The sequence below is a fragment of the Thamnophis sirtalis genome, unplaced genomic scaffold (assembly GCF_051295495.1).
Source record: "Thamnophis sirtalis isolate CommonGarterSnake01/CBP01778 unplaced genomic scaffold, rThaSir2_p1.2 scaffold_4, whole genome shotgun sequence".
In the NCBI taxonomy this organism is placed as follows: domain Eukaryota; kingdom Metazoa; phylum Chordata; class Lepidosauria; order Squamata; family Natricidae; genus Thamnophis; species Thamnophis sirtalis.
Window position 1 is genome coordinate 25,494,475 of NW_028261384.1, and position 16,353 is coordinate 25,510,827.

Consider the following 16,353-nt stretch of genomic DNA (forward strand, 5'->3'; position numbering starts at 1 on the left):
CCTGGTCATTCAGTCAAGCATTTGAACATTTCTTATTTGGCCAAAACATGTACAAGCTTACACAGTATTATATCACTACTTGGTTAAAAAGTGAAACTGATCTGGGTGGTTAAGATGAGTAGATTTGAAAAAGTAGGTATTTAATATGTAACAGCAGATACAACATTTTGACCAACTTCACATTAATGGCTGATGCTCCAAACAGATAAAAATGGTTTCCATTTGGATCCAGATTTATTCAATTGATTTTAATGGGAAGAGGAAAAAAATATGTGTTCTCAAAATTTTAGACACATGCTAGATCCTTTGTTCCAGTTCTTTTTAGAACATAATGCAAAGTTTAATTCTGAATGGCATTTTGACGAATGAGATAAAAGGCCTTGGTAATTTTTATAGGAAATCAGTTTTTTGGGGGAGGGGTTAAAAACAAAGCACTATAATTGCCAACTTTTCCTCCTGCAGTGCTGTTTCTTTAATGCCAGATATCATACATACCTTATATCCAACTAGGCTATTGGTCCATCTATCTTACTATTATCAAACAGAGGCTATTAGTGCTTTCCTGGTTTTTCAACAAATTATTTTGTTTCTATTGGTAGATGAAATTGAACCTGAGACCTTTGCATGCAGCTAAGCTATATTCATGAACCTGCCATGAAATATCTAACTTGACTCTTAAGTTTTATAGCACGCTCTTCAGGCAAAAACCTAACTACAGTGCTCATATTTCACAACTGTCTACAAATAGCTTTTTTTTTTTTACTGAGAATGTAATTGTAACAGATTAAAAAAAACAGTTTTCTTGTTGAAGCTGTTGTCAAAATATTTTGTCTCTTTAGAACCCAGCTGTGGAAAAAACATCTTATTCCTGCATGCTAACTCTACTACAGTAAAATGAGTAACCCCTTACACATGGATAGTGGCAAACAGAGGTTCATGCACACAGCATAAATGATTATGTACCAAATTCTGAATCACTCTCTTTTAGATATTTGGGGACATGTTAGACCAGGAAAAAACACCATTGGGATTTCAAAAGCAGTATCTGAATGTCTATATAATATCTGACATCATGCACAGTATCTTAGCATGTTCAGTTCTGTCTATACCAGGTTAATATCTTTATTTGTAATTCACAAAACTTGAATCAGCTGTAGAAAATCAGTGTCTTCCTTCAACGGGAGAACTCGCTTATCCTGTGAGTATCTGTATCTTTGCTCCATCAAGTTGTCTGCTGAGCAGATGAATGTTCAGTGATTCAGTGATGCTGAATTTATATAAAATTTGAAGTAAATAGTTCTGGTGACAGCTCAGGTGAAAGCTAAATACTTAAATGGATGTCTCCCATAGCTGTAAAAGAAAAAGAAGAAAAAAGAATGCCTAATTGTAGGACACTAGTTTCTATTTGTTCCTTATGCAAGAGGAAAGCCTGCACCAGTTTGAAAGCTTTCAGTATAGTGGAATTGAGGCCCCTGTCGTTTCCCAGACAGATGGAAATGCACCACCAAAAACAGTTTCTACAGAAATGGGATTTAGTTTTGCTTTCTTGTTTGACAATACCCCCAAATATGCCTGTAAAAGTATGTTGCCAATGGTGGGGAACAGGGACGTGCAGTCACTAGAGGCAAGGGAGGTGGAGCCTCACCAGTCTCCTCAGGAAAAAGAAAGAAATTTAAATATATTTTTTTAAATAATTAAAGCCAAGATAGTTGCTACCAGATTCCAGCTCACAGTGGCTTGGTGTCTGCTTAGTGTTAACCAAAGCAGGAGGCGAGAGAACTCGGGGCCTCTTTTCCATAAGGAATTTTTCGCCTTCTAAAAGTTAATAAAGAGTTAAAAGGCAAAGAAGTTCAGATGGAAAAGAGCACTAATTCTCCCACCTCCTGATTTGGAAGCAGCCAATCGTGTCTTCTTGAGCACGCTTACGTTGGGCGGGGCGTGCTTCAGAGGAGAGAGGAGTGGGCGAGAAGGAGGAGGCTGCCTCTTTGCTGCAGACCTGGGTGCTTGGCGGCTCCCGCGATGCAAAGTGCCCCACCATCCCCGATGCTGCCGCTCGCTGCCCCGGCCTGCTTCTCCAGCTCCGCCGCTGGAAGTCCCGGATCGCCTCTGGGGGAAGGCTGGGTGAGAAGCGGAGCGAAGCTTCTCTGCGGCCTCCTGGCGCTGCCCAGAGGCTCTTGCAGGAGCACGTGTCAGCGGCCGGCAGCCTGGAGCGGCCCCAGCTGTGAGACAAGGGAGCACTTAAAGCAGCCGCTGCCGCCGCCGCCCTCACCGCACTTCACTGGTGGGGAACACTAAGTAATGCAGTGGGTCAGAATCATCTCTTTTTGATCAACCACTCTCTGCATCAATAAAAACAAGGTGATCCTATTTTTAGTAGGAATGATTAAGTGTCTGATGTTCTAACTTTTTTCTAAAAGAGTGCAGTCGGTGGTGGGATTCAGCCAGTTCGCACCTATTCGGGAGAATCGGTTGTTGTTTTTTTCTACTTTGCAGGGCTAATCCTATAAGGAAGGCACGAATGAAACATTCTGGTGCTGTGATATTCTAGCCTAATATTTATTACCCTTACAGAAACTGCCTCTCCAGTTAAGGCGAAGCGCCCATCGACGTGAATGATTTTGAGTTGATCATGCCCACCCAGTCACATGACCACCGAGCCCCACCTACCCAGCTGGTCATTAGGGCAGAGAACCGGTTGTTAAATTATTTGAATCCTACCACTGAGTGCAGTGACTGTGGGTCTCTGCTTGCCCATTCCTGCTTTTCTATTTTTAAAATACTCAGCTGATCCAGGTTTCAATTTCAGCCCAATCACGGACTAAATATCTCTTACCTGTGCCCAGATAGCCAAAGAAGAAGAAAAAAAAAACCAAAGAAGAAGTCAAGCATACCCTGGCACTAGCTCTGTGTGCCTTCTTCTCCTCATCAGGCAGTGGAGGCATGGGATATGGATACTTTCTGCTGGAAGCAATGGAGCCAGTAGATGATGATGGGGACTTTGCAGGGGAAAGAGTCCTGGAGGACAGAGACAGAAAAGAGGCACAAAATGTCATGGGACAACCGAAACTGCAACTGTCTGAAAGCTTTGCTAAGAATCTCAGTTAAATCATTTCATTCTACAAGGAGAACTAAAGGTGTCCAAGCCTTCATTTAGGGAAGCAGTTTCCAAGCACTGTCTCTAACACATTTCTTGAGGACATTTGGTTCATATTAGTCCGAACTCTGGAAAAGTGGACCATGCCCTTTCTCAGCTATGAAGCAACACGAAGCTGATGTAATTTCTTACCATTTTTGCAATCAAATGATAAGGAGAAAATTTTATGCTGTCATCATTTACAGAAATGAAAGCAAAACAAGCCAATGTTAGTTTGTGTTGTTGTTAAGAAGTGCAACTATAAATGATTTTGCCTCACACTTTGGCTTACATCGGATGGCTTCAAGTAAGTATTTTTTCACTTGGCTAAAGAAAATAATACTTGTCTAACTTATGGGACAATCAATATGGATTTTCTGAAGCCATGTATATATACATACAGTATATGGTCTATCTTCTAAGCAGCCTTTGGCAACTTGATACTGGAGTTCCCACATTGGCTATGATCGTGGCCAGTGTCTTATGATTATGGCCACTGTGATTATGGCCACTGTTTCCACTAGGAGACACCAGATTGGGGAAACATGTTTTGAAACCCTAGTAAAAGTTATTATTCCATGCAATAAAATGGTTGCTTTTAGATGTTTTGGAGTTGCTTGAGAAAATACAAATAAAAGTACTGAAGAGATCATTGATATTAGGGATAGGCAACCTTCTAGTGGCTTAGTGCCTCATTCAACATTTGAGAGGGTGTTAACAGATCTAAAAAAGGTGGAGCCACATTATGAATAGGGCAAAACAAACTTATTTGTTTTAGCACTTCTACAGCAATATTTTGTTTCCCATTTCAAAAGGACAGGAAGCAATGCACTTGGCTTGCATCAGCCATGGTCAAGGGATTTCAAAAGCTGCAAAGAGAAGACTTAGGTATTTAGGCTGCAGGTTTTCCACTTGTGATCTACACCAATCCAATTTATACTGATAACATTGTGTACAGGTAGTCCTTGTTTTACAACCATAATGCAGCTTGCCCATTATGGTCGTAAGTTATAACAATCATAAAATGGGTCATAGTCTGATTGACCTGATTTTAATTTTTTGCAGTATTTGTTAAGTGAACCCGTTGATCGCAATGGGCATGGTTCCCCCCCCCGCCCCAAAAAGAAGCACTGAGTTTTCAACAAAACCATTGTAAAACACAGTCATGTGACTGCAGAATGCTGCCAACAGCTGTAAATATGGCTGTGTTGCAAAACACCCAAAGTGCAGTCAAGTAGCTGGGAGGGCAAGGGGTGAGTGTAAGAACTTTGGGTTTTAAGTCCCCTTTTTCAGGTAGATCTTAACTTTGAGCAGTCACTAAATGACTGCTCCTAAGTCAAGGACTACCTGTACCTACATCAATGTACCTCAAGACTTTTAAAACTAGGCAATTTCCATATATTTTGGATTATAACTCCCAGTTGATAAATCCCTGTTAGCTGAGAATCATGATACACTCCAATGCATTAGGACAGTTCCTGGTTAGGAACAAGTGAGAGATAATTAACTAGCCCAGTTCTTAAGCACCATGTTTTAAAAGTCCAGCTCTCATTTCACATTTCCAAACTCTATATGCACAGAGTTGCAGCTCAAGTTTAGAATCAACAGAGAAGATCCATTTATCATCATGTATACAAAACAAAAACATAGACAGAGGCATGCAGTATAAAAGTTAGAATGGTGCTCAATCAATACACATGCAAGCATAATTTAATATACTGTGGTTCCAGCCAACCATGGTATCTGAGGGCATGAGGGTGGGACGGAGGAGAGAGTAGACAAATGGACTGAGTTATCAGCATTTCTAAACAAGGTGGGTCAGATAAGCAGTAGCAAGTCAACATTTGCGTCACATGTAAGGCATTCTGTTTTTTTCCAAGTCAATAAAAAGCTTTTCACTTTTACTCATAAGGCCAGGAGTGATTGATCTCAGAATCAAAGGAACCAGATCTCTGGGCAAATATTATTTCTGCACCAGTCCTTAAGTACGCTAAAACAAGTATGGGATCATACTTTTGAATTCCAGGTCTAAAAGATCCTACTTCTATTTACTGGGTGCAATAATTTATAAAAGAACTCTGTTTTATGACATGGGGATTCTTCCTCGGAGAGAGTCCACATGATCAAATATCACCAAAGCTAGCTATCATGACCCTATGAAACTTCTAGGTATAAACAGTTGCTCTGACATTAGGCCATCTTTACAAGCAGCTGAATTTCATAGGTGCCGTGTTGCTCTTCTGACGTTAGTAGAAATGCAATTGTTTGTAAAGATGTCAGAGCAGGAACAGGAGCCTTCACATCAGTAATACTGGAAGGGAATCCTAGGAAATCCTGCATTTTTATTATATGTAAGAAAATTTAAACCTGTATTGTAGTTCTCCTATAATTCTCAGCCATTCTCAAATTAATGCCCATCCAATGTGTGAGAGCTACGAATTTCCAGCCCACATTATATCTAGAATTGCAACCCTTCCACGTGAGGAAGCAGTCAGGTTGAAAAAAACTATAATAAGCTCATAAATACAACTATTAAGTTACAGTACTGTTTTGGTACTTGTGGTATAATTTCATGGCTGTTGATACTTTTTTTCTTTCAAAATAAAACAAAATTATTACCATGGGAAAAAAAACAGAAACTCAGCTGATCTCGTGCCACTTGGATGAAGTATCAAATGCATTCTATCTAATTCTTCCTCAAATACAAAACATCTGACAAGCAGGTGAACCTCAGATAGGACTTTTGTTTTATTATTAATTCATACAGCTGTGCTATCCATTTGTTGGGATCTCTTGCAAGCATCTCAGAACCTATTTAGGCATAGATCTCTCTACCAACTCAAAAAAACCATCTTCAATGGTTGCTTCAACAGAGAAACAATAAAAGAAGAAGTTGATGATTATTTCACTGTGGACCATTTATTTTTCATGAAGGTAAACAAAGCACTTCTGTAAACATGCAATTAGTTTACTTCAAAGATCAGCAATATGATGCCTCTAGGTAGACTTGAATTTGCAACTAAGCCTGCTAAAGTGATTAAAATAAAGGACCATGAGAGCTACATTTCAAAATAACAACATAAAAGCATAAAACTAACTATCCCTGATTTAGGCACTATGAATCCTGCAATCATGTAACTGCTTTCCTTTGGAACTATTTTTACATATTTATACAATTGTATTAAAGTATCTATTGTTCTGGAGCACTGACTTAATATTGACTAGCATTAACTGAATGCACCATATCTGAAGGAAAAAGGCATTGTTTAAGGTATAGCAAGATTTATTGCAGACGCTAAATTCTCTAGTTTGGTTATGCTTCATTAGAGTTAGAGTTAGATGGGAGAAATCAGCATAACTCAGAGAGAAAGGTTAATAAGTAAAGAGCTCAATTAATAAATTTGCCCACAGACATAGTTCATCAACCCAGTCTAGTTCCTCCCTAAACAATTACCCTTCAAATGCTTTGAATTTCCAGAACTGCTCTAAGATCTGAAGTTTAGCACTTCTGAAAAACATTGTATTGGTCTTATCCACTACTGCATCATATATGCACACACAAAGCATCTTGCAAAAAATGACATTATACTTGAAATAATGCCATTTCCTAAACAAATTGCTCTGGAGGTAATTTTAGGCCACTACAGAGGTTACAACTGATTATTCCAGTTGGAAATATGCTAATATTTCCAATAACCTACTACGTTTAAACTTACTTGTTCAACAATTCATCCCCAGTTCTTGTTCCTATAAGAACATACAGTATATCAACCATCCAGCTGTGTAGCAATCTCTCTACTGAACTCATTGATTTCCTGGATATGCTTTTGGTCTTGGGGGCTTCAATCTGCCTATTCTTGGTGTAGGGTTAGAGGTAGCTTGTGAATTCATGGTCACAATGACAACTTTGCCATCTCCCAAATCATTCAATGTCCATAAAGTTATATAACAGTTGTATGCCTGACTGATTCTTCTATCAATCTGATATAATCTGGATTTGGGTGAATGACTTTGTTTCTCTGTCTCATGGTCAACCATCATTCTTTAGATAACCTATGGGTGCATATACTCCACTCCAATGGAGGAGCTGGATCTATTAAATCAATTCACCCTAGATTATTAACAAACCCATTTGGATTGTCCCATAGGACCTTTTTCATGATCTGACCAAAGCCTTAGTAGCTGGTTAGAATGAGATGACAGCCTGACTCTGGATTAGATCAGACCCAGAACTTTCCCTAATTTATGGAGGAACAAAGGGATATAAAGTGGAAAAGAAGATACCTACAGCAAATGATAAGGAGTAAATCTGATCAAACATGAGTGATATGGGAGGCTTATCTTGTGGCAGTAAGGGAGGAAAATGTATTTTTACATCCTTATTGCACCCGTGCACCCAAGGTCCAAAGATCTTGTTTTGGATGAATACAGTCCTTCTGGGAGGGAGTGGCTCTGGTTTCACTTGCAAAACCATTGTGAACAATATGCCAGACATTTGACAGATAAAATTGATCAGATCCATTCAAAGTTAGATTCTGATCTTGAAGCAAATCCTATGGAGGTGATGGGCTTATCTCTGTTATCTGTAGGGATTTTGGTTTTATTGGGCCGGGGGATTTGGAAAGGTTTCTTGTGACTGTCGGCACTAAATTAGATCCATGTCCCTCCAGGATGATCAAGGCTTGGGAGGGAGTCAAGTGGGTGCAGCAGTGGTTAATTTTTCTTGAAGTGACAAGGGGGATCCACCATCTTTTCTTCAAAGGGCCATTGTTGGAACTGGTCATTTGGGAGAATTTTCATCCAGTTTTCCAATATTTTCCCTTTTAGGGAAGATAGTGATTGTTCTCAACTTCAAGGGATGTTGGTTATCTAGAACTCTTTCACCCAGAGGCTTACTTTTGGCACCAAGGTTAAATTAATCACACTCTTTAATTATCTCTGGCGGGACCAGCGTGAGGATGGTGCATTCATCCTCTTCCTGATCTCTTTGGGGGTTTCAATGATCATGCACACACTGCCCAGCTGATTTTTGGTTGGCCTGCCCACACTGCTCTTCCCTTCCTGGGAGCCTCTACATGATAGCAGATAAGTACAGGGCTTGCACAGAAGCTCTGGGAGGAGATTTTCAGCCTCTGGGGAGGTTGGGAAGGCCATTTTCGCCCTCCCCAGGCAGCAGGGGTGGTCACCTGCACATGTGCAGGGGACACAGTGCAGGGGGCATTAAATTATTGGTGTGGGTATGCATGCGCGCACAATAGCACGCACAGACATTCTTTCGGCACCCAAGGGAAAAAGGGTTCACCATCATTGGCTTAGTGGATATGGGGACCTACCAAAAAATTCAATATATCCCAAGTGGGTGACTTTGGGTTTTAGGAGCACCCGGTCATGAGGATCTTCCATCTTTGCTTTTGGATGAGGCGGCACTGTCTCAGATAGAACTAATGCACAGTCTGGGAGTACCTTTGGACTCACGGCTCTTGCTGAAAGAGCAAGGGCAGTGGTGCCAAAGGCAGATTTTTAAAAATTTGTGTTGAGCATCATTGGTCATTATTCATAGACTAGGGGGTTTTACTCACAGACTTTTATGTTCTTGCAACAGCCTATTTGGACTATTGTAGTATTCTCTATATTGGGCTGCCCTTGAAAGGCATTTGGATGCATTTGGAGCATTCAGTTGATATGGAATGAGGTGGCACAGGGTGTTAATGATGGCATGTGACACCATTGCTGTGTTAGCTGCATTGGCTACCAGTTCCTCTGCAGGTGCAATTCAAGGTGCCAACAGTCACTTTTTAAAGCTATAATAGCTTATTTATAGAGCCATCTCTTCCTGATTGTTTCTACCTGTCCAATCCAACAGGAAAAAAATGTGTTGTGGGTACTATTGGCCAAGAAATGTTGGCTGGCAGGGTTTTTTTAAAAAAATGTTTTTTTCTGCAGTGGTTACTGCCCTCACCTCCAGAATTTATATTGCCCTTCTTCAATCCAGCTGACTTTCTGTAGGCCTTGAAGACCTACTTCTGTGCTTGAGTCTGGGCCCCCTGGATGTATTTTTTTGGCTGTGCTGAAGGCCACATATATTATAGCATCAGAGGTTGGTTGCACCCGGTTTGGCCCAGATCGGACGAACAAATAGTGGTGATGGTGGGAGGTTCCTCCCACCTGGTTGGACACTTCTGCGCATGCGCAGAACCATTGCGCGCAAGCATGCGTGAACCAGTAGTGCCTGGATTTGAAACCCACCTCTGTAAAGCATGTATGAGAGATGGGAGGCAGTATTAATCAAATAAATAAATACTGAAAATAAGTATGTAATCAGTATATAATCTGAATCTTATTTTATACTGCATAATCCTCTGTTACCCAGAACAGCTAAATAGGTAGCATTATTGTTCTCTTTCTATCACACTTATTAGATAACTTTATATATTCTATCATAGGCTTTTTTCATTTTGGTCTGGAATCAATCAAACTGCAGTTCAGTCCCAAACAAAAAAATAATCTCACCTTCTTTAGTTTCATATAAAAATATATAAAAGAACATAATCTATTCCATATTTTTTTAATGAACCCCTTATAGATACTTATCCTTCCTGGCCTCAAGGGGGAGCTCTTATCTCTTGAGGACTAGGACAAGATGATGGTAATTGTGCTGCTAGAGACTGTAGAAGAGAAATCTGCATCTCTGGTTTCTAGCTTCAAACATTTGCATGAGCAAATTCTAAATAGTAAAGTCCACAGTGTTTCCATGTTTTCAAAATGTAGGGATACTTAAAACAATTGTCTTCCGTTATATTCAGAAAAGTCACTTTTCCTGCATTGGGAAATCTGCATTTGGTTAAATCCAAAATTAAGGGACTTAGGACAGTTCACAATATGGAACTTCATCCTATCAAACTGTTTTCCTAATTTATTGGAGAAAAGAAAGGACTCTATTCTTACAAACTAATGTCTAGGGCTCAGAACCTCAGCCTTTTTTTTTTAATCTTGAAATCTACTGATTAAGAGTGAACTAATGGCAAACCCTAACTTTTCTACTATATTTTCTACTAATCTTTCTTAGGTCATAACATCTGTTTTTAAATGCATTCATTTTCATGTTCTGGAATTTTATTTCTTTGAGGGTTATCAATCTTTCTCATTTCATAGATGTTTGATTTCAGTAACGTTTATGCATATATCCCAGTCATAAAACCAAGATGTGTTTCATGTTAAGCTATTACCTAAAAGAAGAAATAAAAACAAGATAGATTAAAGCAACAACTAAAAACTTATTATGTCATCTATTCTGTGTGAAACTATAAAAAAAAGCCATCAGATGTCAGACAAATAAAAAAGAAAGTTTTGAATATTAATTCCTCATAGCGCTATAGACAGATGAAGTTTAAGGAAATTGTCTCTTTTATGCATCTGACAATTATCTCTGTTACCAATGTGAGAAGGAAAATGTATTGTGTGTTATGTAATATTTTGCATGAATATGGGGTTTATTTAGATGTATTTCCTTTTACTCGGGACCTCAAGGCATAATAATTGATTGCAGAATGCAACAAGAACAGTAAATGAAGGAATAAAACATGCACAATAATAAAGGTATATTCAGCAAATGGTTCAATATTGAACAGGAAATAAAGCAAGAATGTATGATGTCCCCAAGATGTTTATAATATTTATGGATAAATGTATAAAGGACTGCTTGTGACAACATTAGATGTATATCGGTTAGGAACACTTTTGTGAATGCACTTTTGTACGCAGATGTTGGACAAGACTCTTGATGATTTGCAGTTAATGTTAACTTGTATGATGAAAAAGATTAAAAATAAATGTATCAAAGATCAAAGTAAACATATTTCACAGGGATGAATACTTTCACATTCTATGTAAAACATATATGGTGAATAGATGAATTGGTGCACCTAGATAGAACATTTACTGAAGATGAGAAAAGGAATGGTTAGTTTTTAAATGTGCAAATGCTAGTATAAAAGTAATTAATAATATGGGTTCTGTTGTGAGAAAACAAAGCCTGTCAAAATAAAATATAGGCAGAAAAATAAGCTACTTCCCCTTTTTGTTACATGAAAGTTAAAGTTAGAGCTATTAGGACAGCATAAACTTCTCAGGCCTTCCAAAGCATTGCAAGAATGGTGCGCTATTTGGAGAACGGCAGACTCAGCTTTTTCTCAATGTTTTGGAAGACCTCAAAAGGCTTTCAAAACCATTGCAGGAACAGCAGTAGTAGTCTTGAGGACTGGTTTGGCTAGCAGCTGCCTCACTTAGAGCATGCCTCAGCAGCCGTGGGAGGAAGATGGGAAAGTTAGCTGGTGACACAGGACCTGCAGAGCTGGGGACTTGTATTGTGACACTGGGGTGGCTGGCTGCAACCCAGGACTTGAAATAAAGGTCTGGGACAATGGTAGGCGATTACATCTGTTGAAGACCAGACCTCTATTTCAGCCTTAGTGTGGCTGCTACCAATAGCAATAGCAATAGCAATAGCAGTTAGACTTATATACCGCTTCATAGGGCTTTCAGCCCTCTCTAAGCGGTTTACAGAGTCAGCATATTGCCCCCAACAACAATCTGGGTCCTCATTTTACCCACCTCGGAAGGATGGAAGGCTGAGTCAACCTTGAGCCGGTGAGATTTGAACAGCTGAACTGCAGAACTGCAGTCAGCTGAAGTAGCCTGCAGTGCTGCATTTAACCACTGTGCTACCTTGGCTCTGTGTTCTGCACAGTGGTACCAAGGGGTACCACTGTGCAGAACAGCATAAAGGGTAGAGATGGGGGGGTGTTAAGTGGATGGAGGGAGTTGGTGCACTCTACAGTTGTTAAGTGGACAGCCAAGTGGCCAAATTTTGATCACATTACTGTGAGACCACTACAGTAGGCATAATTTTCAAGTGTTAAATACCATTTGTTCAGTGCTAGTTGTAATTTGAAGTTGTTTAGAACAAATGGTTGTTAAGAAAGGACTACCTGTATTTCAATTTAAGCATTAAGATAAAATTCTGCTCACAGTTGCAATTTAGAACATTTTTCTTTTCTACAAGATAATGTTCTAAATATGTCTTCTCAAACATTGGGTTTGTTTATTGCAAGTGGAATTGACCCCTAAATGTAAGGGCATATAATTGCACCGAAAGCACATTGTAAGTAAAGTTATTGGCTCCAATGCACTCATTTTAAACTACCAATGCTACTTGATTAGTTGAAGATTCTGATCATGCCCTTAAAATATTATTTGGCATTAAATAAAGAGGAAGCTGCTGAAAGCTAAAGATGGTGATGAGAATGCAAGCACCGTGAGCATCATTTTCAAAAGGTTTCATTAAGGCATACAGAAAAGAATTGTAATTGCACAATGAAGCCCCCATAAGGCAGCAATGAACAAAGAGCCCTTGACACCTTAAAAGAAATTACTTGTATTGGAACATACAAGAGAAGGGCCACATAATATCTGGTGTATGCTTAAGCTGTTCTTAAAGAGTAGAGAGAATGAATTCACAAAATACCTAAAGTAGGGTCCTTCAGTGTTTTTATTCACATCTTCTACCCACTTAGCTACATTATATTCTCTTTTGAACCATGGGTTTAAATACCTGCAAAAAGCAATGGAAGGAACAAAGAAAGCAGAAGAAGAATAGAGAAATATCTGAGAACACACAGCACAAGCTCAGAAAGGATGCCTTTATCCCTCAGTAATGAAGGACTATAACTCAGTGCAAATGCTAAACAAAGAGACCCATAGAATATACCCATTTAGAAATTAACTTAAGTTTACATGTTCTATTTACTTGCCATGAATCTGTCCTTGTGTAAAAACCATGACAACACAAGGACTATCCACTTTTTATAATTGAAAGAAGAACTCATAAGAAGCCGATTTTAATGTTACTTAGTGCTCTGAGGGAGTGGAGAAAAATGAATCACAAGTAGCCAGAATAGGAAGCAGTGCATCACAACAGCATAACATGAAAATTCTATAAATCCTTCCAAGGTGAATATTATTGGTAGCTCTATAGGCATTTTCCTAAACAGGCTAATCATGTTATTTCAAAGCCATAAATTTGACCTCTATGAGTATAACAAATGATTATTAATTTGGTGTCATAGAAAAGTAGTATAAGTACCTGGATATTTACAAATCAGATTCAGGAAGAAGCCTTGATCTTGTTTTGTTGACAGTACGTGTGGGTGTGGGTATGTGTATGCATGTGCATATGCATTTGTGTGTGTGTCTTTTTCCTTATATTATTTCTAGGAATAAAATTATTGTAGGAAGCAAGAGGAAATCTTATTGATTTGCCAAATATGGATCCTTTGACTGATCCAATCTTATAATTCCTCCTTAAGCATCATTTTTCCTGGATTATATGACAGCTGTTCTCGAACAATAATCTACATAACTAGACATTCCAAATATTTTATTTTTTCTATGTCACTGAAGAAAAATCTATGGAAAAGTTTAAGAAAATAGGTGATTTCCATCTGGTAAACTGCTATATGTACTAATTGTTGCTAGACATTTAATTAATACATCATAAATATGGAGCCCATATTTTGGACTACTAAGTAAGGGCATATATCTTAGTATCCCAAAAAGATACTAAATAACAATACAATAATTTAGACAGACTACAATCCTATGTTCACTGATTTATCAAATGAATCCTTCTGAAATCAATAGGATTATTCATTTGGAATAGTCTTCTGTTGTATACAAGCTACCCCTACATAAGAGGTAAGCATGAACTCTGCTGTAGAGGCGTGAAAAAGCTAGGCAATTTGTGCATAAATTGAATGTAGACAAAATAGGCTGCTGATCACTATCATATGCAACATGTTAGAAAGTTAAAACATCCACTTAGGACCTAACTGCTTTTTCAATGTGCAATTAACTAATTGTACAGGAGCATTTCATAAAAATTAGGACAGAAAAAGGCAATTTAATGTTATTTAAGTACCTTGGATTAGAAATTTCATGGTTTCTTGCTTTTTACAGTGATACCTGGAACTCATGTGAGTTGAAATTTAAAATTAACAGGGACAAGGTGCTTATCTCAACCCAGATTCATATCAGTATCACCATTCTTCTATCCCTTTAGATGGCCATATTTTAAAACCCTTGGTAAAAGTCACCTTATTGGGGAGACGGGAGGCATAAAATTTTAATTAATAAATAAATAATAAAAAATAAACTTGCCACCGCCTTTGTTGAGTTTAGTTTAGTTTAGTAGAGTTTGCATTCTTAAAATAAATCAAATCCAGACTAGCTTAGTTTGTTAAATCCATCGCTCCAATGTTATTAAGATAATAGCTGTCCAAACTGCAATATTCCTTCCCACTCCCATTGCGTAAGCACAAACATAGCATCAATTTTCTATCAGCCGTGACTGCATCTAATTAACAATAGCTTAAAAAAAAGAAGTGCTTGATGTTTTCCAGCTCAGTTGCTAATTAAAAAGTACAAGTTAGAAGTATCACCGCAGGGTAATTTTCTAGGAAAGGAAAGGCAACACAGCAGGGCATTCTGTGCTAATTCTTGCCACTCCGATGGACAAATGCAAAAAAAATGCCAAACCTTCAACATTTTATTGGAAAGATTCATTTAATAAACACGAAGCACTCCTTATCTGGATTTTGTAATGCAAAAAGATAGTGTTAGCATGGCAACAAAAACATGCAGCTATTCAAACAATAAAGTTATGAGGCATGTTCATACATAACCATTTAACTTTTCTAATCCTATTGATCAACCTGCACTTATAATTTAATATCATGCCAGTTTGCAGAATTAAAACAGGTTAAAAATTCATCTCTGGGGTAATTGTGCATCAGTCATCATTGATACAGAGCAATATTCCTCAACCGCAGCAACCTTAAGATGCATGGACTTCAACTCCCAGAATTCCCCAGGCACCATGTAAGCTGAGGAATTCTAGGAGTTAAGGCCGACCCATCTTAAATTTGCTGAGGTTGAGAAACACTGATCTAGAATAACCTGTCTGATCAGATGGTAAAACTTTGCGTGAAATGCCTTAAACTAAATTAATGGTTTTAATTGGCTTGAGCACAACATGCAATAATGCAAGGACCCTAGATTTTACAATAGTGTAGGAGGGGGAAAATTATACATCAGGCCAGCAAGGAACAGGGCTTAGCTAGCACTGCCATCAGCATAAGATCTTCCAAGCAATCAAAATTCTTCATCACAGTAAAATTTTGGAAAAGGAACTTTGGGTAAAAGTGGCTGCCAAACTAGAAAGGCAGTTGAAACTGACCTGTGATTCCGATTCCCTGTTTGGGAGTGGTGAGAATCCCCCTGGCTTATGCCTTGGGGTGGGATTTGATTGGTGTGGGAAAGCCCAGGCTCAGAAGCATGGGATACCCTGCTGCAAAAACACAATATATAATAGAAGAAAATCTAAGCCAAAGTCTATATAGTTTATAACAATGAGGAAGATGCACATCTAATGGTAAAGTTAGTTTAAATTAACAGACAGCCAGTATGAATACTTGGGACATGCTTTAACACATGCTCTTATGCAATTATAAATGTTCTGATTTTTGTAGGTGAACAATCTATATGACCATCCATTTATTTTTGCAGGCATTAGAATGAAATACATTTCACTAGGGTCAACATTTAACCAACAAAGGAAAAACCACTGCAGAAATTGTTTTTCCCAGTCAGAAATGATCTTCCATTTCACTAATACACCAAGAAATGATGTATTGATGCAAGAAAAATGGTTGCTTTATAACTCTGGCCTTTGCAATCATCAAGGCAATATATTTCTGTTCCTACAGCCACTTCATAAAAGCTAAAGAGAGATCTGGTGGCATTTTCACTAACTGCAGTCAATCATATTGTAAGGCATTTTTATTGTATGTAGGGTGGGCTGCTTCCCCTGCTTTCATGCTGCCCGTTTCCTCCACTGCTATAATTCTGAAGAGAAATCTGGAAGCATTCTCATCCATGTCCAATTAGCAGCTGTGTATCCTAAGCTGGAGAAAATGTGATTACTCTTAAGAGTTTGTCTTGAATATGGCAATACTATATAGCTTGTTGAAACTAGAAATAAAAACTATTAAACTCTTACATCTAGAAGAAAAAGAAAATGTTTAAGACAGGGAAAAGTTCTTCCCAATCTTTGATTTATTATAATATTCAAAGTCATCCACTGCTTTAACAAAGAACCATTGTCT

At 38.4% G+C, this 16,353-nt stretch overlaps 1 protein-coding gene across 4 annotated transcripts in view; it reads right to left on the reverse strand.

Annotated features, from left to right (window-relative positions):
- Positions 1–371: 371 nt before the first annotated feature.
- Positions 372–16,353, reverse strand: part of ADAM22 (ADAM metallopeptidase domain 22) — a 154,305-nt gene continuing 138,323 nt past the window's right edge. For 3 of the 4 annotated variants that reach the window (XM_087712635.1, XM_087712636.1, XM_087712634.1), the window contains 2 exons: positions 2,892–3,015; positions 372–1,350 (listed from right to left, as the gene is read on the reverse strand). In XM_087712635.1, the coding sequence (XP_087568761.1) occupies positions 1,330–1,350; positions 2,892–3,015 (145 nt within the window). In that variant the 3' untranslated portion in view covers positions 372–1,329. Of the gene's footprint in view, positions 1,351–2,891; positions 3,016–12,656; positions 12,744–15,425; positions 15,537–16,353 lie in introns of all 4 variants that reach the window. The other variant, XM_087712637.1, reaches the window with a different exon arrangement.